The sequence below is a fragment of the Eumetopias jubatus genome, unplaced genomic scaffold (assembly GCF_037043125.1).
Source record: "Eumetopias jubatus isolate StellerSeaLion01/CBP00866 unplaced genomic scaffold, mEumJub1_p1.0 scaffold_14, whole genome shotgun sequence".
In the NCBI taxonomy this organism is placed as follows: domain Eukaryota; kingdom Metazoa; phylum Chordata; class Mammalia; order Carnivora; family Otariidae; genus Eumetopias; species Eumetopias jubatus.
In genome coordinates, this window is record NW_028274820.1 from 53,954,005 (window position 1) to 53,976,439 (window position 22,435).

At 36.7% G+C, this 22,435-nt stretch overlaps 1 protein-coding gene across 2 annotated transcripts; it reads right to left on the minus strand.

Annotated features, from left to right (window-relative positions):
* Positions 1 to 376: 376 nt before the first annotated feature.
* MACC1 (MET transcriptional regulator MACC1) lies at positions 377 to 21,752 on the minus strand. 2 transcript variants are annotated; one of them, XM_088018537.1, is made up of 4 exons: positions 21,638 to 21,752; positions 18,116 to 20,148; positions 13,869 to 14,057; positions 377 to 589 (listed from the first exon to the last, which is right to left on the minus strand). In XM_088018537.1, the coding sequence occupies exons 1-4, from the start codon at positions 21,750 to 21,752 to the stop codon at positions 377 to 379; spliced, it is 2,550 nt and encodes an 849-aa protein (XP_087874663.1). The 2 variants fall into 2 exon arrangements, with proteins under 2 accessions (XP_087874663.1, XP_027973142.2); XM_028117341.2 differs by having other exon boundaries at positions 18,116 to 20,157.
* Between the last annotated feature and the right edge of the window lie 683 nt (positions 21,753 to 22,435).

Genomic DNA, 22,435 nt, shown 5'->3' on the forward strand with positions numbered 1-22,435 from the left:
GTGTGATATAATTACCCTAACAGTCACTTGTTTTAACTTAAAGAAATTAAAAATAACTTTGAAAGGGTCAGAGGGTATTATTTTCCTTTCTCAACAACAAAACAACTTAATGTTTGCATTTGAAACATATATAAAAAGACATGTTTGATTATAGAACCTATCCTTGGATTTTGTGTTAGGCTGTGTTTTCACCAGGAAAAAAATACTTTTTCAAACTTGAAAAAAAAAGTAATACTTTTCTGAGATTCCTTTCACATACACACACACACACACACACACACACACAGACACACACACAGACACACACACACACACACACACACACATACATTTCCCCCTACCTTCTCCCTTCCTCCCCAGAACATACCCTTCATTTTTATACTTCTTCAGAAGTCGAGAATGCAGTTGCTCTCAAAAACTCTAAGGAATGTATTAGTATTAAAGCTCCAGTTAAGTCTCGCCACTGTTTGGTCACAGGGTTTTTCATTCTGTCCAAAGCCGATTGAAGGTCTTGTACCACGTCTCTATAGCTGTTTCCATAGTGAGCACCCCAAGTATAGAGAAAATCATAGGCAGGTTTCCACATCATCTATAAAGAAAAAAAATTAGACTGGAGTAGTGTGGAAGTAAAAGAGAGAAGAAAATAGATGCTTTAAAAAAATAAGTTTTAAAAGCCTCTTAAGATATAAAACAAAATGGAATACCAATTATGTGTGGATTTACTTAATGTCATGAAAAACATGTTTTAATAACCACCATTTCCCTCTTATATCCCTGTGTTTCTAAACCTAGAGGTTTTTAAAATAATGACCAGTAGGGTCTCTTTTTTTTCTTGATCCATCATCTAAACATTGCTTATTGCCTTGATCTGAATATAAAATTCCTTGCACAATTTTTTGATGATATTGAGATGTTACCGAGATAAACTTCTCACCCTCTGAGGGACTTTTAAGGTAAAAGTAATGACTCCTTTATTGTACTAGTATCTGCGGTGAGCTTTATGACACCACATACAGGACTATATAGCGTATTTAATTCTTTAAGTAAGTCATTTTATTTGAGCAAGTCTATAAACAAGGAAAAATGTAATTTCATGATCAAGTCAAAAGGAAAGCAAAAATACAGTTCTCTAATTAAAAAAAATAATTTAATGAATCACTTTATGACCAAAAGAAAGATCAATATTCAATACTTCATTATGCTTTCCCTGAGCACCTACCCATGCCAATGACATCATTGTTTCCATAGAAATAAATGTACGTCAAAGAGGAACTTCATGTTCAAGCATGTATGTAATGGTAACCAAGGAAACCAGGCTCAAGGAGAATAAAGACAAAGGCTGAACAAATAAGACAAACTGTAGAATACACACACACACACACACACACACACACACACAGAAACACAATCAGCTTAAAATAAATTTTCTCTAAGAAAACAACAAAATGAACCATGCACTTATAATTGGAATATTTGGAATATAAGCTTTATTACCTGCTACTTATTTGGGTTCACTAAACTCATTCATTCGTGATTTTATCACTTGCAAAATGCAGGAACACAGACTGTGAGCTCAATATTATGCAGAGTTGCCCTCTTAAAATAGAGCCTCCATTAACAGTAATATCACATGAAGTAGGGCCTTGGGATATATTTTTTTACCCTGCTTTGATAGCCTCAGATACTCTAAAATTGAAATTAAAAGGATGAAAGACCTAAATAAGGAGTTTCATTGTGTTTCAATTCAATCTACATAAAAGGCTAGGCATTGAACTCAGAAGACAGTTTGATGTTATTTGTCCAAATTGGCATTCCTGAGAAACCCACAAACACTCATATCTTCATCTCTCTTAATGAAGCTTGATTCTGCAAGGTACTGAATGGAAAATAATTATCAAAGTTATACCATGTCCAGGTGGTCATGATGCATCGTCCCAAATGGTCCCAGATTTTTGTATGTAAGCTTTATCCTGTCCAACCAGGCTTATAAAGAACTGTCTCTTCCATCACTGATAGACTGTGAATGAGGTGTACGCTCATCTATTTTTCTGAATACTCACTTTGAAACCAAACCTCCCAATTGCTGGTCACCATAGCTCGGCAATGGAAGATGAGTTGAGGCATATTAACAGAGATTCAATCTTGCCTGTCACTGCTCAGATGCAAAGATGCACTAAACGAGCCGATTATTTTGTAGTGAGTATATATTAATCCTCTGTAAAAGCTTTGAGACCTGCATTCTATGTTGTATTCATTTAAAATGTCCTGATGCTCAACTAGTTGGCACGTTATTTTTCAACTTGTCATATGTTGTTTAAAATAATGATGTTTATAGCCAAAGCCTTCTAAGATTTTATGCTAAATCCTTTAGTAAGTGAATGATAAAAAGATGTATTTGAAGACATTTTATTAAAGAGCAACTGGAAATGTAACCGTACCAAGATGATGGCATATATCACAAGAAAACAGATGTCTCTTAAAGAATTGCAGTGGGTAATTCTCAGGTCGTACACTATTCCGTGTGCAGAGTCAGAGTAACTTCAGAGGCAGCCAAAATGGCTGCCCTGCCTTTCCTGGTAGAAAAACTCTGCATTGCATATCTTGCACAGCATGGGGCACTGCTGTGTATAGAAAAGCCCTGAGGCATGTTCAATCATGCAGCAGCCTCTGGATGCTGTCTGAAGCAGGAAATATACCCAGGTGATACAGGAATTGGAAACTACAGATTCAGAAGAAGTCCAATGATACATTTATCTACTCCCTTATGCAGAGGGCCATCTAACACTCTCACATATGGCAATTTTTACTGATAGAACATTTCAGTCAGCTCTTTCAATTCAGAGAAATTTGGAGAGATTTCTGAACCTGGACCCTAATTAAGACATCTGAAAGTATAAAAGGATGCCCCAGGACAACTCTGAGTTAGTCAGAAAAGCAAGGAGGGATATTGCTTTAAACTCATTGGGGATTCTCTGGAGTCGAATCCATGAGCTACATAGAAATGGATACAATAGCTCTGGGCTGAAAACACTAGGGCCATGGTAAACTTCATGATTTATATTAAAATGAGTAGATATTGCATTCCATTTTTGTTTCTCTTTGCAGCAAACTAAACCTGAATATTCCTTCAGTGCAAAATCCGATCTGCTATATAAAACATCATTTGTGGCTCTCAATAGAGATGACAGAGAAACACTATTGTAGCACAAATACAATGAATATATTCAAAATACATTGTTCATTAATTCACTATTTCGCTTCTTAAAGAATTTTTGAGCAGCTACCACTACAAAGAATTTTGTTACAGAAAAGAATAAAATGATGAATATGGCATGGCTTGCTTTTAGAAGCTCTTAGCAGGGGCGCCTGGGTGGCTCAGTCCTTTAGCGTCTGCCTTTGGCTCAGGTCATGATCCCAGGGTCCTGGGATAGAGCCCCGCATCGGGTTCCCTGCTCAGCAGGGAGTCTGCTTCTCCCTCTCCCACTCCTCCTGCTTATGTTCCCCATCGCATTGTCTCTTTCTCTGTCAAATAAATAAATAAAATCTTTAAAAAGAGAAAAAATAAAACACCAACCATAAAAAAAAGAAGCTCTTAGCATAGGAGGGAGATAGATACTTGTGCAAACACTGGCCCAGTGTATGATTAGACAGGATTTGGTTACTACTAACAGTTAAGAAAAACTCAAAAACTTACTTTGATACTTTCATTTAGTGCAATAAAAAATGATAGTTCCATTGACTGAGAAGCATTACGGTGTAATAGAAAGAAAGATGAGTTTTGGTGTCAGAGTCCTGGGTTGACCTCTGAGTTACGTTCCCTGTTGGATGGTTCACTTTGAGTAAATTAATCAAAGTATCTGAACTTTGTATTTTGCACTCTATAAAATATAGATAATAATGTCCAGGTTTGTGTCCAAAGCACCTCCTAAAGTGTCTGGCATATAGTTGGCATTTAATATTTTTAATAGGATATGAATGGGTAATTTGGGGATGAGAGAAATATAAGGAGGTATTATGCTGAGTGAAATAAGTCAATCAGAGAAAGACGTGTATCATATGACCTCACTGATATGAGGAATTCTTAATCTCAGGAAACAAACTGAGGGTTGCTGGAGTGGTGGGGGGTGGGAGGGATGGGGTGGCTGGGTGAAAGACATTGGGGAGGGTATGTGCTATGGTGAGCACTGTGAATTGTGTAAGACTGTTGAATCACAGACCTGTAGCTCTGAAACAAATAATACATTATCTGTTAAAAAAAAAAAAAAAGAAGATAGGAAGGAAAAATGAAGGGGGGAAAATCGGAGGGGGAGACGAACCATGAGAGACGATGGACTCTGAGAAACAAACTAAAGGTTCTAGAGGGGAGGAGGCTGGGGGGCTGGGTTAGCCTGGTGATGGGTATTAAGGAGGGCATGTATTGAATGGAGCACTGGATGTTATATGCAAACAATGAATCATGGAACACTACATCAAAAACTAAAGATGTAATGTATGGTGATGAACATAACATAAAAAAAAGCAATATAAGGAATCTAGCTTTAACCCTACTGCATATGAGGTAAAGGAGGGAGTATCGCTAGCTTCAGTAAGACATTGGGATAGAGATATGACCTCCAGGGAGCAGCCAAGAGTTTAGCATCACTCATGCTAAAGTGATGATGAAAGCATGAGAGTGGAGGAAAATGCCAGGGAAGAAAATGAAGGGATGGAAAACTTAACCCTCAATTAAGTCTACAGTTAGGGATCACAAATAAGAAATAGAAGCAATAAAAAGATGGAGAGAAGCTGGTGTCAGAGGAATAGAAAATTAAGCAGGGTACTTCATGGTGCAAAAGTCAAGGGCTGATAGCATCCTAAAAAGGACATTCAGCTCACAGCAGCTTCTCAGAGCCTGTTGTTCACATAGCCTCTCAACTCGATGTTCAGTGGCATCGCATGGAGAGGTTCCAATCATCAATGTTAGGAGTTTCTACACCATGCCTTACAAAGCATGACAAAAGTCCAGCCTTCATCAGTGCAATAAATAATCAGTTGCTGTCCTTTGTGGCATAGCTATATGATATTTGACTCAAGTCCTTAAATATTTACTTTTATTTCTTCAGCACTTCTTTCTATGTCATTCTACCTTCCTTACTCGGCAAGTGACCATATGCTATCAAAGGCAAAGACACAAGGGGAAACTTGCACAGATTAATTTAACTATAGACTTTATGAAATTGTATCCAAAAATACACATTAAGAGCCACAGAAGTATTCTCAGCTTTGTAATCATCAAAGAGAAAATGAAGTCATTTTTTTCTGGAAATGTCTGAATGAATAAAATAAGTAGAATAAACAATTTTCTTTCCAGGATGAACTAAGTCCTCCAAAAGCTGGAAGTGACTGTGGACTGCTAAGACCTCTTCCAGGTTTATGTTATCTTATATCTCGTCAGTGGTTTGAAATAGTTCTTGTGCTGAAATAGTTCTTCCGCTCTTGTTCAGTGTTACGATTTAAGGAATGATGCATAGAATCCCTGCTCTAATGCTTAGACAAATCAAAAGGAGGGCATGCTCCTGAGAGTTTGTTTTTGTTGAATTCTTTTTTTTAAATTTTTTATTGTTATGTTAATCACCATATATTACATCATTTGTTTTTGATGTAGTGTTCCATGATTCATTGTTTGTTCATAACACCCAGTGCTCCACGCAGAATGTGCCCTCTTTAATACCCATCACCAGGCTAACCCATCCCCCTACCCTCCTCCCCTCTAGAACCCTCAGTTTGTTTTTCATTCTTAATCACAAAACAAATTCTCTCAGCTTTCTCATCTCTGTCACAATTATTTGACACACAGGCCTCATTCTTACTCCTCTACTCTTAGATTTTTATAAAGTTAACTTCCTGATGTTATGGGTTCATCTTTGAATAGGAAGCATGAGGCTGACAAACGCATGGAGCTGTTAATTTCCTGGGGGTGTGTTTTGATCTCCCTCTGTAAGCGGCAGCAGCATCAGTGAGCATTTAACCTAGTGAAGGTTAACAGTTTCCAAAGTCCTAGCATTTGTGTAAAAGAATTATGTCTTTGGTTCATCTTCCAGGTATTAAAGGGCAAAGTAAAAGGTAAAAGAGCAATAAAAGAAGTAGTGAGATGTTAAATGAAAAGAATAGAGATTTAAAAAATAGTTTTCCAAATTTAGAGTGCTTAGTCCCAGAAGCCAGTAAGACTCATCAGATAATGTTCTAGATAATGAAATGCAACATGAATAAAAGCAATTCAGATCTGAGCACAGCATTCTATGTCTTTTTTTAGCTCATAAAACATGAATAGCATAAGGAATACAGTTGGTTAACTACATTTGGATAATTACATTTTGCCACATTAAGAGATTCATAACCCACCTACTTTCCTCATAAAACTCTAGGAGCAATGTTTCATTTTAAGTGTAATTAGCTGAAAAAGTATTAAGGCAAATTTGCCTTATTAACGATTATAACATGTGTTCTATATTCAGTACATCATCTACAATATCCAAGTGGGCCTTCTATCACCTGCAATCGGTAAGTACCTAAGTATTGTTGAAAATGAGGCTGTTATCTTCAGAGAAGAAAGGAGGCTAACGTATCAGGGGGTCCCTATTTCTTCAGAAGGGAGGTGGTACTTGGTTAAACTTGATGTAAGATTCTCTTGGAAAAGTCTCTTTGGGTACAGCTAGTTCTGTTTCCCCTAGGAATAACCACTTGGAACATCAGGGAGTAAGCATAAGCCAGAGGAAGATAGAGGACTCACTCCTTGCTAGTACATGTACTCAGAACAGTTTAACATCTTCGGAGAACCTACTGGACAAGTCATTCTCACTACGTCACTAACTCACTAACCAGGAAGATAGGTCAGGTCACCTAGCTATAAATCCAGGGTCATTTCATTAAAGTATAGCCACGAATTTATTTCAATGTTAAGCAGTTTTATTAAGTTCTGATTTACATCTTATACTTCGCTGGACTCTGGTTTTCTAAAATTCCTGGTTGTTTGTGATCCCTCAAAATAAACTTTAATAAAGAAAATCTAAAATCTAAATCAAATATTGGTGTCTCTAAATCCATTTTAAGATATCTTTATAATATTTAAACTTTAAAATATTTAATAATATTATGATTTTGTCTATTTGATTTTCAGTGTGTAATAAGACATATAAGGTAGAATTAAACCAAAGATCATACGAATACAGTAATGAATTCTACTATGATGTGGTTTTTTTCCTTATCTCATAATTTCAAAAAATGGAGTATCTTTTGGAATTAAAGATGGTAGCAACAAGCATTATAGTATTGTACAAAATAGACTATGATGATCTAAATATTATGTCACTGTGTCAAATCTCTAGCACAAACAATGAAGAATTGAGCAATTATTCCACACATTTTACCACTGGTAGGTGAATTTCCAGATAACACTTTCCCATTTTTTAAAAAATTATAAATATATCTCTTCCTATAAAAGCCCATCAAACCATACATTTAAGTACCAATGCTAGAACTGGACAATGTCACATCCCTGTAAGCAGAATCCAGGACTTGCTGTGTGAGCCAGAAAACCATAAGAGTTCAAGGACATTCCTTTTATCTTTTACAAGAAATATTTTCCAAGGAAAATTAAATGTTGTTAAACCGGTTTAAAAAAAAAAAGCTGACCAGCCAAGATTTTTTTTCTCATTTTTTTCCATGCATTACCATTCTGCCAGTTTCTGAGAAGAGAAATCTTGAAATCATTGTTGACTTTTCCCTTACCTGTATTCTTTCTATAATTACTCTCAGCCATACTACTAAAAAATTACTATACTTTATTTCCTTTTCCAAAATCACTCAGTGTCACACAGTGTCAAATTCACCTCTTAGTCAAAATAGTAGATAATATGTATTTAGTTATTGCAAAGGGCAAAGCATTGTTCCAAATATTTTATATACATTGTTTCATTTAATCCTCCAACTATCCAATGAGCAAAATAGTATTTTTCACCTCATTTTACAATAAAAAAAATTTTTTCCAGAAAAGTCCAGTAATTTGCTGAAGGTCTTAGGGCTAATAGATGATAGAGTTGGAACAGGAATCCAGACAGGAATCTTAACCACTATGGTCTGGCAGTCATTAAAGATTCTCTCTATCAACTTCAAATATATATATCTCTGACCAATATTTCTGACCATATCTCCCAATAATTACTAAAATGTTCTCCCTTGTAGCCCGCATATTCTCCTCAGGGGTCTCTAGAAGTCACTGGTATCGAGAAGCACTGAAATTTCCTTCCAATCCTTTCCAATTATTCAAATGCTACCCATCCTTCAGGCCTAGGATATGTCTTCTGACAGCTCCTTCCACTTTGATCTTCTTTTATAATTCTGAAAGGACTTATCATCAGTTATGCATAGGGGATAGGACTGTGTGTAAAACATATCTGGGTCTGGATCCCAGTTCTATACTTAATAACCACGTAATTCTGGATAATTTACACAAATGCATTCACTCTCAGCATATTGTAAAAAGTGAATAGTTATAATGTCTTACTTACAAAGTTTGTTAAAATAAATGAGATATGGTAAAGAAAATGCTCATAAAGATTAGCTGACACACAGTAAACATGTAATAAATTGCAACAACTATTACTATTTTCATTTTCATTTAGTTCAGCACCTAATCATATACTTCCTTAAAATAAAACAACTCAAATATTGGGGTGCCTGGGTGACTCAGTTGGTTAAGCAACTGATCCCTTGATTTTGGCTCAGGTCAGGATCTCAGGGTCATGGGATCAAGCCCCATGTCCGGCTCTGTGCTGGGCGTGGAACCTGCTTAAGATTCTCTCTCCCTCTTCCTCTGCCCCTCACTCCCTCTCTTAAAAAAAATAAAATAAAATAACAGTTTATCTCAATTCCCAGGCCAATTAAAACTTGGCTTTAGAAAGAAAAAAGTCATATTTTTCATTCTGTTTGTGATTTTTGTAGCTCCTAATGTTCTAAAGCTGAGAACTGATAGTCCTAGTAAATGTGTTAAGTGTACAGATGAATTAATTACTGAAAGTAAGGATTCAGAGGAAAGATACTAAATCAGTAGGAAGAATTCCATATATAATTTTTATTCATGTATAAAAATACATAAAATTAGCTGTTTGAGGTATACCTACTTTGTCATTTTAAATCTAGACTTACAATAAAGTGCTTGGAACACTATAGCTGCCAGTAAAAAATAAGGAGGGACAAAGTTAAGGCTAGAAGATAAAACAGAAAATCAAATCCTCACTGACTGAATGTTGACTACAAAAAGACTTATAAACACACCAAGCCAGTCATAACTCTGTAGGTGAGTAGCTTCTGATGTGAAAATATAATTAGCAACGTTGACTTCCTTAGGCTTCCATAGTTAGGGTGGCCCATTCTGGCAGGTCAGATAAGAAATCAGCCTTGGGGGCGCCTGGGTGGCTCAGTCGGTTAAGCATCTGCCTTCGGCTCAGGTCATGATCCCAGGGTCCTTGGATCGAGTCCCACATCGGGCTCCCTGCTCAGCGGGGAGCCTGCTTTTCCCTCTGCCTCTCCCCCTGCTTATGTTCCTTCTCTCGCTGTGTCTCTCTCTGTCAAATAAATAAATAAAATCTTTAAAAAAAAAAAAAGAAATCAGCCTTGACAGGCCTTATTTGTGTCTGTGGTTGAGGTGGACCCCAGTGGGGTAGAAGGAAATTTGATTAGAATAAGTGACCTTTTAGTGTCCTTGTTAAAAAGTGCCCTTATTGAATAAGATGGAGAAAGCATATTCTTTATTGTTAGGTAGGGGCCAAGGGAAGACAGTTGCTAGGAAATGTATCATATATACTATTAATCCCCAGAAGGATAGGTAGAGAGTATTCACTTTAGGTCTGAGAATATCTTAGCCCTGAAGTAAAAGCATTTCCTCTTGTAAAATCCAATTTTTTTTAAATAGGCTATTTTTCTAGTATTCTGTTGATTCTGTTTTTTTGAATTAAAGCTCTAAATATCTTCAGAAAAACTCCAATGAATTTTCATTAACTTTCACAGGAAAACCTTGGCAATGATTAAATATCTTAGTATAGCATAAATGTATTTTCTTTTCAAAAGAAATACTCTGACAAACATATTTCCCTTAGAATCAGATTCCAAGTTTTGTTGCTTTGCTTTTACGTGGGAAATGCAATTTCATTAGAAAAGTTGAGTAACATTTCTTTTAACTTAGGGAGATAGTTTGAAAAGTGACCTCTTAGTAGTCTCCAGAAAGAAGCTTTTCTTTTTTCACTATTTTTAAAAAGATTTTTATTTATTTATTTGACAGGGAGAGAGAGAGAGAGCACAAGCAGGGGGAGCGGCAGGCAGAGGGAGAGGGAGAAGCAGGCTTCCCGCTGAGCAGGGAGCAGGATGTGGGACCCGATCCCAGGACCTTGGGATCATGACCTGAGCCAAAGGCAGGCCCCCAACCAACTGAGCCACCCAGGCACCCCCGGAGAGAAGCTTTTCTTTTTCACCTTATAAAAGAATAAGAAATGGCCAAAAGTACTCAAGAAAAATCTGACATACTATTAATAATCTGTATTCTTTAATTGGATTGAAGCTTAATGAAAATGCAAAGGCAAATTTTGGTAGTATCATATGATGGCTTGAAAAAAGAAAAAGAAAAAGTGAAATGAGTTCCCTACCCCCCAGTACTGACCACATCTGGCTCTGCCACTCAGTGCCCATGGTGGATTTGGCATGGGTGGGCAGAGTATAATAGTTAAAGTACAAGGGCCCCCAAACCAAAGCCTATGCTCCAAACCTGGTTCCATGACTTCCTAGCTATATATGTTTAAGCAAGTTCCTTAGACTCTCTACATCTTAGATAGTAAGTATTAGTATCTGCCCCAGAAGCTTTTTTGAAAGGACTATATAAAGTTAATTTTTGTGATGTTCTTGGAACAGTGTCTGGCCGACAATAAGTGCTGGATAACTGTCCTTGAGATAGAATAAAAATAGAACAAAAGGAAAAGGGAGAAATTGAAGAAGAAGGAAAGTGAGTGAAAGAGCCCGACTGTAGACGTTGGCACACATAGAGAGGATTGTTGGGAAGTGTGCCCTCTGAGAAGTGAGATAAGGGAAACCGAAGCTGCATGGGAACCACCAGGCCTCGTTAACTCCCTGCCCCAATGCTGGTTCCCTCCCTCTGCATGCCCTACCCGGAACTAATATCAGCATGTTTTGAAATCATTTCTTGACTTGTAAATCGATCGTATTGGAAAATCAGCTCCTTCCTGAGAGAAAAATAATTGTAAAGCTGTTTTTTGTTTTTTGTTTTTCCCAGGGGGACAAAAATTAGCATACATTTACCCTTTGGTTTAAGTGGCCTCTAACAGGTAAGGACTGCCCTAGGTTATTGGGAATGGCTTTAGGCCCATATACCATGCATAATTGTCTAAGCATTTAATAACATGGATCAGAGTGATGATTGTTAGCCTTAGCCACAGTAAATTGATAACCTCTAGAAATACACTCAGGGATTTTCCTTCCTGCTTCTGAGTATTTTATCGAACTCAGACATAGACTTCGTCATTTGTGATTTGGACTGTACAAAAAGTGAATAATGGAAAAGTAGGCGTTTGTTGGCTTCTGTCAAGATTTGGGAGGAAGACAAAATATAAACAATCACAATCAGAGAGAAGTTAGATGCTTAACAAACCTGAGAGAATAAATAACTCTCTGGTAAATAATTCTCAAGAAAAGCTTTTTAAAAACAAAGACTTATTAAGAAAAAAAAAGTCTGGCTTTCAATTAGGCAACTTTTTGTAAAAGAATTATTTTTAGAGTAGTTTTAGGTTCACAGCAAAATTGAGAGGAAAGTACAGAGATTTTCCATATATCTCCTACTCATACATATGCATAGCTTACCCCATTATCAGCAGCCTCCATCTGAGGCATTTGTTACAGTTGATGAATCTACAATGATACATTATAATTACCTAAAGTGCATAGTTCACCTTGGGTTCACCCTTGGTGTTGTATATGCTATGGGTTTAGACAAATGTATAATGACATATATCCATCACTATGATACTACACTGAGTATTTTCACTGCCCTAAAAATCCTCTGCGCTCTGCTTATTCATTTCTCCCTCCTGACACCTGGCAACCACTGATCCCTTCACTATCTCTATAGTTTTGTCTTTTCCAGAATGTCATATATTTGGTATCATACAGTGTGAAGCTTTTTTCAGATTGGCTTCTTTCACTTAGTAATAGGCATTTAAAGTTCTTCCATGTCTTTTCATGGCTTGGTAGGTCATTTCTTTTTAGCACTGAATAATATTCCATAGTTTGGATGCACCAGTGTATTTACCCATACACCTGCAGAAGGACATCTTGTGTGGACAAAAGTTTTCAACTCTTTTGGGTAAATACCAAGGACTGTGATTGAGTGATCATATGCTAAGAGTATGTTTTGGAAGTGCCTTCCAAAGTGGCCATTACCATTTTGCATCCCACCAGAAATGAAAGAGAGTTCTTATCGTTCCACATCCTCGACAGCATTTGGTGTCATCGGTGTTCTGGATTTTGGCCATTCTGATAGGTGGTGGTATCTCAATTAGGCAACTTTTTAATCAATTTCACTGAAATATCAGAGTAGTATATCCCTCATAATGTTGTCTTTTTTCCTTCTTAAAGGTTTGTTGTCCTTTAGCTCATTCAGTAAAAACTCATTTGTAGATTGTAGTGTCCTTTTTAGTGTATGGAGATCAATGTAGTCTAGAAGGGAGAAGTAATCTATAAGGGGAAATAGGTCCTGGATGCTCTTGGCTAAAGAGTCTATTTAGAGAAGTCTTTGCTGGAGAGCCAGGCTCCGGGAACCCTGAAGCTTCCACTGCAGCTGCTGGGATCCAACTGACTTGATTTGACTCTTCAAGCTTCATGGAACAGTTGTCTTGTTCTGCTCATCCAGCTGGCACAGTTGCTTCAAAATAAGAAAATTTTCTCAAGAAACTAAAACCCAGCTCTACGCCCAAATAGGAAGTGGGGAACATAGCTTCTGCCTCCTACCAAGGCATCATCTAATCAGAGAGATCACCTTTCCTTAACTGAAATATCTTGAAAATGCTTTCACTCATGTAAGAGAAAGATACAGGACATTTTATATGTTCTCATCACTGGAATACTTTATTTAAGTCAATAAAAATGGATTCACTTTCTTTATGATAAATTGAAAAAATATTTATTTAACTTAGGCCCACCAATATACATTTGTTTTAATATTAATAAAAAATATTTGCATGGTTAATATTTACTTTGTACTGTGTTGTTATTCTGTATCAGATGTCTATAGTTCTTACTGTGTACAAAATTGTGAAAGAGATAATGAAGCTCTTAGATATTTCTAGCTCTCATTGCCAGTAACCCTGCACTATCCACTTCTTTAATGCTTGCCACCAAACATTATTTATTACAAATGACTAAGTCTGTGACTGAGGCTGATAAATACTTATTATTATATCATCTTCCTTTGTTCTGATTTGGCCCCATTTCCTCCCTTCAAAGTTTATCTGTTCCCGGCCTCAAGTTCTTATGGCCCTACTTACTGACTGCCTAGCTATCCAATTTGGTCCAATTATTTGATCAAAGACCATGTTAATATGCAATCCAATAGGAGAAACATCAATGTATTTTAAAGGCTCTCGATGCCTTTAAAGAGCGATGTGTGTATATTTCAGATAATGTTGATGGTTATGGGGGCAGTGACTTTAGTTAGTGGATCCTCTAGGACACTCCCTCAATTAATCCATGTATGTGGTACAGGCTTGATTACATTTCATTTACTTGGTCTGTAATTTTTTACTATCTAATTAAACAAACAGAAATCTTACCTCAACAGTAACATCTCCAGCTTTTCCTCGGTGAGGAATTTCATATGCCTCCATCTGTTGCTTTGTGAGTCGTACTAACTTTTCACCTAGTTCCCTCCAGCCTTTTCCAAGCTTGACAGCTGAAGTCAGAATAGCAGCCTCTTGGATGAGATGTGTTACTAACCCTTGGCAATCCATCTTCATCAGAGCCTGCAGCAACAATTACATATCACAGTTAAAATCAACTCATTTGGTCTTTCTCCTGTAAGTTAAATTTTTCATTGTATTTTCTAGAAACTGGCATCCTCTTTCTCACCACACATATATTTTAGGCTTCTAGAATTCGAAAAGCTGAGTTACTTTTAAGCAAATCCAACCAGCAAAATACAGAGGATATGATTAGACCAAAATTAAGGGAGATTTAAGCCCAACTCAGTGACTAATTATAGGGCCTTGGGTAAACCACTCAACTAATATGTTTCTTAATATCCTAATTGGAAAGAGAGGACGTTGAACTAGACACTTACAAAGATACCCTGAGGTTCTAGCAGTCTATAATTTATCAACCCAGGGATGATTATTCACTCTGCAAAAAAATAATTCCTTTCCTTACCAGAGAATTGGCTATAGAATTTCTCTAAAGAATAAGCACACTGGTGCTGGTAAATATTATTTTACTCTTCATCAAAATGTGATTTAAAACTCCCCAGAATAATGCCTCTTGCACAAAAAATGAGATACTCCTACAACTGTGAACAAAGCTATAGATATTTAGACTTTAGAAAATCAACTCTCTCCCTTCACCACCAGTGTAATTGTGTTAAATAGAACCACAACTTAGTAAAGATAAAATACTTAGTCTTGAACAATGCAAAATGGAAAACCATCGGTCTTCCCTTCCCTTCCTTCCCTACCCTTCCCTTCCTTCTCTTCCTCTCCCTTCCCTTCCCTTCCCTTCCTCTCCCTTCCCTACCCTTCCTTTCCTCTCCCTTCCCCTCCCTTCCTCTCCCTTCCCTTCCCTTCTTTCCCTTCCCTTCCCCTCCTTCCCTACCATTCCTTCCCTTCCCTTCCCTTCCATTCCTTTCCTTTCCCTCCTTCCCTTCCTTCCCTTCCCTCCTTAGTTAGGCATCTGAGCTTTGTCAATCACCATGCATATTTCAAACAAATCTATGAGTTTCCCTTTGCCTTGAATAGGTTTTTAAAACATGGGATTAGATCTATCTATATCTCTTCCCTGTTCAAATAAGCAAATAAACATGTGCGATAGTGCTTCATCATTTAACAGCACTAAAAAGCTTTATCTATCATTATGAAACAGTAAGTAAAAATGAATGGCCAAGTAAGGCAACCAGTAAAGCCCACAGAGTATTCATTCCTATGGAAGCATTAGAAAGACCACCCATGGTTTTTATACATCGACTGTATTGGTCCATAAATTTACAGGGAGGAGTTATGACCTCAGAAAAAAGCAGCACTGAGCCAGCAGGCCCTGGAAGGCGCTTTTAGTAAATGGTAGAATGGTTTTAGCAACGCTTATTCCAGTTTCTTGTTTTAAGGAAAAGAAATCTGCAGTTGGAGTTACAAAATCTGAGTTTAAAATCCAATTCCACAAAGTATAGAGCTTTAGGTAAATCACAAAATATCTGTTTAATGATTTTTAAAATGGATACTGTGGTAATACCACCTTCTCTAGCAGCCTATAATCTTTATGAAAATTCAATCAGATATTCAAGTGCTTTAGGAAATGTCAAGTGTCAAGTATATAAGGACAACCAGTCTCAATGTCTAGATATGACTGAGGGTTTTTTGAACCCACAGTCTCTATTAGTTCCCTTCCAGCACTCCAAATTAATATATAATTCAAGAAAAACATGTACTTATTATGCAAATAAAGTTTCAAGAGATGGCCTCTATAGCCCACGCTCCATCATCTTCTGGTCAGATAACCAGGCCCAAACCCCTCCATACAGAAATCCTCAAGCCTCCACTGAGGCATGTTATGAGTTTTTAGGAACTACTGCCTTGAATGAGCTCTCCACCAGCACTGCTTAGTCAGTCACCAAAGCCACTCACTTACTTAGCATACACCAATATAGTGCAGATATGATTAGGCTACAATTTCCAGATCATTTGGCCAAAATAACCTTTTATTGTCGTCACTAAGAGAAACAAGAAAGCACTTTTCAATTCAAGCGTTCATGAGTTCATGCTGAACATGAGCTAATGCAGAGGTAATGAGAGGTAATGAGCTGCTGTAAAAGGCACATGCAGCTTCAACCAGGTGGATCAGCCAATGACTCTGAATGGCCTAGATGGAGAATTCAGCACACCGTCATAAAACTATCTCCTTAACAACCAGATATTGGGGCTTGGAAAATTTAACCCTGTCAGTATCACTGTAGAATCATAAAAATAATAAAGGAAAGAAAATGTTTTACATATACAATTCCTTGGTAAATTATTGTTGATGTCTCAAAATAAATTCCTCTCCAGAAATCTCTCTTCTCCACATGCACCTGGATTAGAGCTGGCCTCCTCTCTGTGAACGTGCTGGTGTAATCCTACTCATCTCTCATAGGGCACCGGCCTTGCACATTACAACGGCATTTACTACACACACCACTACACATAGTCACACAAGCTTCTACACCACACTATGCACACACACATTCATAACTGTTATAGGAAAGTAGAGTAGTTTCAAGTGTGGCTTTAGAACCAAAAAGGTCTCAAACCACATCTCTGATACTATCCAACTATGGGATCTTGGGCAAGTTTCCTAACCTCCCAAGACTCTGCTGGTAAGATGAAGCCCTGAGCTAGCTATACTTACTCTGAAGAGTTGTTACGGCTAAGTGAGAGAGTGTGCTTAGAGAGTTTGGCACAGGGTCAAACACACAGAGAAACCTACAGGAGTGTTAGCTATCATTATTATTATTTATACATTCATATTATAGCCACTTTTAGGAATATACTCTTGATTTTTCTCTTTACTTTTATAAAATACTGAATTTCCACTTTAAAGGCAAAACAGTTCTTTATCTTCTTTATGACTCTCCACTGAGCCTTACACTGAATTAAATGCTATGTTGAAAAAAAAAATCCTGAGAGTTCTATTAAAACATGAAGATTAAGAAGAGAATTAGCAATATCAATTTTTGGGTTGTGATAAGTTACATACACAAGAAGAATATTAAATTGATAAAGTGAAGGACGTTGATAATAAAGGTTTTTTAATTTTGATGATATATTTTAAAAGCAAGACACTGCAAATTAAAAAAAAACACTAAATAGTGGACCTATAAGAATGGACAAGTTAATTAATCTTGTTTCAGTTTGCTTTTTTTAAAAAGATTAATTTATTTTTAGAGAGTTGGAGAGAGCAGGGGTGGAGGAGCAGAGGGAGAGGGAGAGAGAGAATCTCAAGCAGATTACACACAGAGCACAGAGCCCAACAGGGCGCTCGATCCCAGGACCCTAAGATCATGACCTGATCTGAAATCAAGAGTCAGACACTAAACCAACTGAGCCACTCAGGCTCCCTAGAAAGAAAGCTTGAGCAGAGGCTGGGAGCAGAGGGAGAGAGACAAGCCCAATCTGGGTTTAATCTCACAAGGGCTCAATCTCACAACCCCAAGATCATGACTTGAGCCAAAACCAAGACGTTTAACTGAGTCTGACGTTTAACTGAGTGAGCCACCCAGGCACCCCGGAAGTTTGCCTTTATTTACTTTCATTTTATTGAAGTTACTCTGATATTTTAAGAGCTATTCAACTAATTGAGAGAGGAGGAGAAGAGATCTCTTAACTGATCTCTTAACAAACAGAATCTTTAAACTTCCTTTGAAAGATGATCCTCGGGAGCCTAGTTTCTGGGAAAATCACATTTGAATTTTAAAACTAAGAAATCGGGTTCTGGGTGGCTCAGTCCTTTAAGCATCTGCCTTCAGCTCAGGTCATGATCCCAGGGTCCTGGGATCAAGTCCCACATCTGGCTCCCGGCTCAGTGGAGAGTCTCCTTCCCCCTTGTTTGTGGTCTCTCTCACATTCTCTCTCTCTCAAATAAATAAATAAAATATTTTAAAATAAATAAATAAAACTACGAAATCAATTATATGATCTTGTAAGAAAATATATTTGCTATAAAGTGACTAGTTTATTTGAAACTGCTGAGAATTTTTTAACTTCTCTTGTATGTTTCTATAAATATTCCCAAGTTAATAAAGTTCTCTATGGTAAACAAATTACTGTGATCAAGCAATACTCACCACAATAAGTTCATAAAGAAACTTCCTGGTATTTTTATCTGCATGGCAATCTTCCTTTAACTTCTTTACAATATAGGAAACTTTTTCTGATTCCTTGTCATCTTGTGTTTGGTCAAAATCTTCTAGTGCCAGATGTGAGTAACCCAAGACATCAGCTAAAACTTTCCAATCATAAACTTTTTCTGACACCAAAGTCAATACAACTGAGTAGATGTAAGTCAGTTTTTTAAAGGGTAGGGTAATTTGTTCAAGAAGATTTCTGGTTGTAAAGACATTATCAGACATAGATATTACTTGTTCTTTTGCAATCACCTTGACATTTTTGCAATGTACAAGTCCAACCTTACCTCTCAGGACTCCCACATACCATTCTTTCACTTTGGACTGCCCAATGGCTTTTACCTTACCCTCTCCAATAAGAGCTACTGTGTCCCCTTTGAAATATTCAAGTAAGTAGTCAATCTTTTTTTGTCTTAGCACTGTCTTCAGGGTTACCCCATAGTTGGTAAAGTTCATTTTTTTATCTTGAAATGTGGGATATTTCACACACACTGTTGGTAATAATGGAGCAGACTTGATTTTCTTCTCTTCCTGCAAATCGCCTGGCAGAGTTGAGAGCCTTTTTAGGTTTGGAGCTGGATCAGGTGTAGTGACAAAGAACTGTGTAACTGCTCTACCATTGGGAGGCTCCACCTGAACACGGAAAACAAACAAGTGCATTTCTCTGGAGTCAACTAAGGAAAATAAAAATTGTTGATTAACTACTTCGCCTGCTAGCAACTGCTTTTGTTTAATTTCTTTCCTTTCTATTTCTGCCTTTACTTCAAAATCAGGATCACATGTAGAAACAGAAATATTTAAATCTTGTGCTTTGTCAAGTGAGAACGAATGTTTCCCCCAGAGCTGAAACACAACCGGGGATGTGTTTTTTCCACCCTTCTTAATACCAGAGATTGTAAGCTTTCCTGGCATGTAACTGTGTCCACAAACTGTGAAAATAGCAGTGAAACTGGGGTGAATATATCTGGGTCCATAAATTCCAATGGAGGTGGTTTTGTGGATACAATCCCAAATGGTGGCAGCTGGTGACTGAGTAGCTTTAATTTGTGCAGCAACCACGAGATACATCACCCGGCTCAAGTCTGTTAGCTTGACTTGGATGATGTCTTTATAAATATAACAGTTGTTTAACACTTTGAAAGGGCCTTCTTTACCTGGGCTGTGTAAACACACCATTTCTGTCATGACTTGGCTGAAAGGATCCTTTCTCACTTCAGCCCCTATTTTCATCTCCAGCAAAATGCCTTCCATCGTGTTAAGGTTGCCTAACATGATTTCCAATAGTGGGCTTACGGTGCATGAGAGATCATTGTTAAGCATTTGTGGAGGTTCAAGGAACGCCCTTAGAGACACCTCTTGGAATTCTCCCACAGCTACATGGCCTTGGGGCACATGAACAGTGATATCTGATTCAGGTAATTGTATTGACCCTCCTTGGTGGCTTAATTTGCAAACTACCATAGTCTCTGCAACTTGTGTTTGGGCCCATCCGGGACTCTGATTAATTATATTCAAATCCAGGCAGGAACGGGCCAGCTGGCGTTGACTTAACCAAGCCATTTTATAAGCCTCTCTATCATTCTGAAGCCATTCTAAGTCTTGTTCTAGGATCTGGCCAGAGTTATGTGTACTCTGATGGGCATGTGCTGTGTCATCTAAAATGTCCAAAAGTTCTGAAACACTTTTAGATCTTCCAGATGCCTGTGAGGAAGACTGCCTAAGCAACTGATGCACATCTAGTTCATCACCAGAGGAATCAAAAGAATTTCCAGTTTCTATTTCTCTAAAAAAAAGAAAAGGGTCTTCTTTCAAGATGGAAATATTATCTCTCTTCCGGTTATTTCTTAGCTGAGTTATGTCATCCAAAAACGGGTTAGAAGCAGACAGTTCATTCCAGAATGGATTTGTAGCCTTGGAAGAATTATTGCCATGACGTGTGAAAGGATCTGGCCAATTGAGAAGAAATCCTGGGTCTGGACAGTCTTGTTATTTAGACAAAAACAAAGCAAAACAAAGATGAGGTGGCATCCTGGGATACAACCAATGAATTCTTATTATAGCTTAAAAATTGAAGACTCTTTATTTTGTTTTTTGATCTCTAGTCTAATAGTTCCTGCAAAATTAATGTTAAATTTGCTCAAATTTTCATGTTATGAGGAAAGAAACTGTTCTGCCAGTTTATTTTGACTATATTTAATGTTATTTTATCTTAAGACACTATGATTTACAAATAAGTGTTCAAAAATTTAGATAATAATCATTTGAACACATTTCCTTGAAAATTACCCAGACTACATACACTTATACCTTATTGTTTTATGTTTCATTTTCACAAAAGAAAACCTCTGAACAAACAGAATAATTCAGTCAACTATCCAAATTTTTCTAAACACTGAATAGTCAATCTCATTATATCTAGGTTATTCATTTATGTTTTTCTTTTCTGATAATAGTCCCCCTGTAAAAAAATCAAATGCACCTGTTAATAGCTAAAGTAATTTAGAAAAACAATATGCCAAATTAGAGAGTAATGCATTTCTTAGATTATTTCCTGTAGCTTTGCACTGATAAATTTTAATAACATTGAAATTTTTTCATGAAAAATAAACACTTCATGAAAATGAACATTGAAAAATAGATCACCATTAGATTTACTATTTGAAGGAATTCATTGAGCTTTTCCAAGTTTAAAATGACAAATAACAGGTTTACCAGTATGAAGTGAAAACATGTTATTACTTTGGAGAGTATTTTAAGAATCGGCAACACATGAAAATATTTACATATGAACCATAAGGAATTTCTATGTATCTCACAAATATTAGTCATTTTTAAATGTTTAGAGCAACTCATACTTGGTCATTTCTCAATAAATATTGGTAATGATTCTGTGGACTTAGTGAAACTGGTGTTGCTTTCATGAAAATGAAAACCTACGTGGCCAGCCAAAATTGAAAAATGAATTCAAGCAAACTGTCAGACTTTTTTGTTTAATATATATAGAACTACATCTTAATTGAAATGGGTTTTAAACATCACATATTAAAAATTAGAATAAGTTTTTGAAAAATAAAAGTTTTATTTCTCTCATTTCCATGTTTCTTCAATCTGGTTTCATCTAATTTTCTTCAAACTCACCTTTCTTCTGAGGATCAGTTCAATTCTTTCATTCTTCATGAAGATTTCTGAGCCCACTCCACCCTCTAGAGATCTCGTTAACCCCTAAATTCATTATATTTACTGCATATATCATTCACTTAATAATGAATTTTTGCCTTCTCATAAGATTTATATAATCCATTGGCTGTGCTATTTTAATTTGTTCATCTTTTTAATGATAGTGTATTTCCATGATAATTTTATAATTTTATAGTTTTTAATCCTCTGTAGCTTTTTTCAGAGGTAGCCCTCCAATAGTTGTCAGTGCTGGGTAAAAAAATTACAAATTATAAATTCTTATACCTGTAAAATGGAAATTTCTTGGGGGTTTTTGAGCTTCCATGTCAAACAAATTTCCTTCAGACTTACTTCGTGAAATTCCTCCTAGCCAAAAATGGGCTCTTTCATTGGTTGTCATTTTTCCACCTACAAAATAAATAAATAAATAATAAGTAAATAAATAAATAAATACTTTTTATAAGCATACATACACAGGTTGGCAGAGAAACTAAACTTAAAGTATTCACACATACTTAAATAGAAAACTGCAGGGCACCTGGGTGACTCAGTCAGTTAAATGTCTGCCTTAGGCTCAGGTCATGATCCCAGGAGTCTGAGGATCAAGCCCTACATCAGGTTCCCTGCTCAGCGGGGAGGCTGCTTCTCTCTCTCTCTCCCTGTACCCCTCCCCATGCTCTTGCTCTCTCTCTCAAATAAATAAATAAAATCTTTAAAAAAAATAGAAAAATGCATATAAAAATACTCCACATAGATCCTTTACTTCCAGTGGGATGTTGGACTAGATATCCTAAAATATGTATTGGTACTTCACTGAAAGATGCCTAGACTCTGGATTAATACCAACAAGCAAAATTAGAATGTATTACTGATCCTATAAAAAAAAGGTAATTAATGAAAATCCCAAGGATAACAAAAAAGAGTAATAAGCTGAAACTTCAATAAATAGGAAATCCCTATTTGGCGAATGGAAGACAAATATTCACAAAATTAGAAATTCTCCCCTAATTTCTTCTATACATTCAATGCAGTTCCAAGAGAAATCATAACATGGTATGTGTGTGTGTGTGTGTGTGTGTGTGT

Coding starts and splice junctions, on each gene's coding strand:
- MACC1 (XM_028117341.2), bottom strand. CDS start 21,752: ATGACAACCAATGAAAGAGCCCATTTTTGGCTAGGAGGAATTTCACGA. Junction 20,158..21,637: donor AAGAAATTTCCATTTTACAG/GTATAAGAATTT, acceptor CTAAATAACAAG/ACTGTCCAGACCCAGGATTT. Junction 14,058..18,115: donor TTCTTTATGAACTTATTGTG/GTGAGTATTGCT, acceptor TTGTTGCTGCAG/GCTCTGATGAAGATGGATTG.